General features: G+C 46.3%; 1 protein-coding gene across 1 annotated transcript; it reads left to right on the top strand.

The window, feature by feature from the left end:
* Positions 1-1,294: 1,294 nt before the first annotated feature.
* LOC131949714 (tyramine receptor Ser-2-like) lies at positions 1,295-2,707 on the top strand. Its single transcript, XM_059311577.1, has one exon. It carries the CDS (start codon positions 1,295-1,297, stop codon positions 2,705-2,707), a length of 1,413 nt encoding a protein of 470 aa, XP_059167560.1.

Raw genomic sequence — 2,707 nt, 5'->3', positions numbered from 1 at the left:
TCATCCCAGTAAAGACCCCTTCATCCCAGTACCAACAAGACCCCATCATCCCAGTACCAACAAGACCCCACCACCCAGTACCAACAAGACCCCATCATCCCAGTACCAACAAGACCCCACCACCCAGTACCAACAAGACCCCTTCATCCCAGTACCAACAAGACCCCACCACCCAGTACCAACAAGACCCCTTCATCCCAGTACCAACAAGACCACATCATCCCAGTAAAGACCCCACCACCCAGTACCAACAAGACCCCATCAACCCAGTTGGATCCCACCACCCAGTACCAACAAGACCCCATCATCCCAGTACCAACAAGACCACATCATCCCAGTAAAGACCCCACCACCCAGTACCAACAAGACCCCATCAACCCAGTTGGATCCCACCACCCAGTACCAACAAGACCCCATCATCCCAGTACCAACAAGACCCCTTCATCCCAGTACCAACAAGACCCCTTCATCCCAGTACCAACAAGACCCCTTCATCCCAGTACCAACAAGACCCCTTCATCCCAGTACCAACAAGACCCCATCATCCCAGTACCAATAAGACCCCACCACCCAGTACCAACAAGACCCCTTCATCCCAGTACCAACAAGACCCCTTCATCCCAGTACCAACAAGACCCCATCATCCCAGTACCAACAAGACCCCATCATCCCAGTACCAACAAGACCCCATCATCCCAGTACCAACAAGACCCCATCATCCCAGTACCAACAAGACCCCTTCATCCCAGTACCAACAAGACCCCTTCATCCCAGTACCAACAAGACCCCTTCATCCCAGTACCAACAAGACCCCATCATCCCAGTACCAATAAGACCCCACCACCCAGTACCAACAAGACCCCTTCATCCCAGTACCAACAAGACCCCTTCATCCCAGTACCAACAAGACCCCTTCATCCCAGTACCAACAAGACCCCACCACCCAGTACCAACAAGACCCCTTCATCCCAGTACCAACAAGACCCCTTCATCCCAGTACCAACAAGACCACATCATCCCAGTACCAACAAGACCCCTTCATCCCAGTACCAACAAGACCCCACCACCCAGTACCAACAAGACCCCTTCATCCCAGTATCAACAAGACCCCAACATCTAAGTTGAAGACCCCAATAATAACAACACGTAGATAAAAATATTCAGTAGTATTTAGGAATAAATCTATCTCTAAAATTCCAAATGATTTAGAACATTATTTATTCAACATGGCAAATACTTTCATTAAGTTTATTTCAGATTTCGGAAAACTACTGTGAAGTCATTCTTTTCAAGCATGGCAGACTATGACAGAATATCCGATAACCCAAATATCGTGTTTGTGTTTGCTATGGTCGCTATCCTTATAACGGTTTTCACCGTCTTTGCCAACGGTGTTGTCATCACAGCTGTCGTGTACGCACATGTACAACGTAAACACAACGGACAGACAAACAAGGTCAAGAGGTCAACGGCGGCCATGTTGCTGATGACGTCAATGTCCGTCGTTGATTTTGTCGTCGGTCTTGTCGTCATGCCCCTGTACATTCCGGACTTGATCACCAATGGGGAAAACATTCTCGATTTTTCCTGGAACTGTGCCAGGTACGTCCTCGACGTCAACTTTTGCACCGTCTCCATCTACCACGTGGTCGTCATGGCAACCGACAGGTACCTGGCTGTATGCAAGCCGCTGGTGTACAAGGCGCTACCCCCGAAGGTGACTTGGGTCATGCTAGCTCTATGCTGGACATTGCCTACACTGATTTATTTACTGTTTTTATCTATAGACGCTATGTCCGGCGAGACGACCAACAATTCAACCACCTCCGCCCAATCTTGTGAGCGTTCTTCAAGTCTGGCAACGAAAATCTCCATGGGGGTTTTGGCAAATCTCCCGATGTCATTTGTTTACGTTTTGTATTTTCTCATCCTCTTGGAGGTCTACAGATTTAATAGCAGGAGGAAACACTTCTTCGGGTTTAACCAGTCTAACCAGAAAGAAAGCAAGCAAAATGAAGATTCTTTCAATCCAAAATCACCAATTAACAAAATTACTAAAAATCATGTTGGAAAGAATGTTGTATTAAACACACAGAGAAGTTTATGTACCTCAACATATATAAAAAGCAACAGTGGAGAAACGTGTGGTATTCAAAAGATTCCTACAAACACAGAATCTGACATAGAACACTCAGATCTATGCTGTCATAAAGCTTCTAGGAATAAAGAAGACGTCGGTCGTGATGGCTGTAAAGATGAAGACGTCAGTCATGTTGGCTGTAAGGGTGAAGAAAACGTGAGTCGTGCTGAAGAAGACGCTATTGATGATAAATTTATGAATGGAGAAGACGTCAGTGGTAATTGTTGTAAGAATGGAGAAGACATACAACACAAAGACATTAAAAAAGAAACGTTGGGTCACCGGAAGAGCGTCAGAGCGCCTGCGGGAGGAAGTACGAGCAGCTTAAGGGCCGTAAAGACAATCGGAGAGATCGTCCTGTGTTTCAGCCTCTGCTGGTTGCCTCTAGCGTTTTATTATCTGATCAAAAGCTTTTACGACATTCACCTGCCTCTGGGGACTTATCTGGCATTAAGCTTTTTGGGCTTTCTTAACTCGGCCATTAATCCAGTCTTGTTGTACAATAATCTTTCTATAAGAGCATCAGTCATGTCACTTATATTCCCTGCAACAAAAATTAAACCGTAA

This window comes from Physella acuta, unplaced genomic scaffold (genome assembly GCF_028476545.2).
Source record: "Physella acuta isolate Inbredline_101_S28 unplaced genomic scaffold, ASM2847654v3 ptg000710l, whole genome shotgun sequence".
Taxonomy (NCBI): Eukaryota; Metazoa; Mollusca; class Gastropoda; family Physidae; genus Physella; species Physella acuta.
This window is presented reverse-complemented; position numbering and strand designations above follow the sequence as displayed.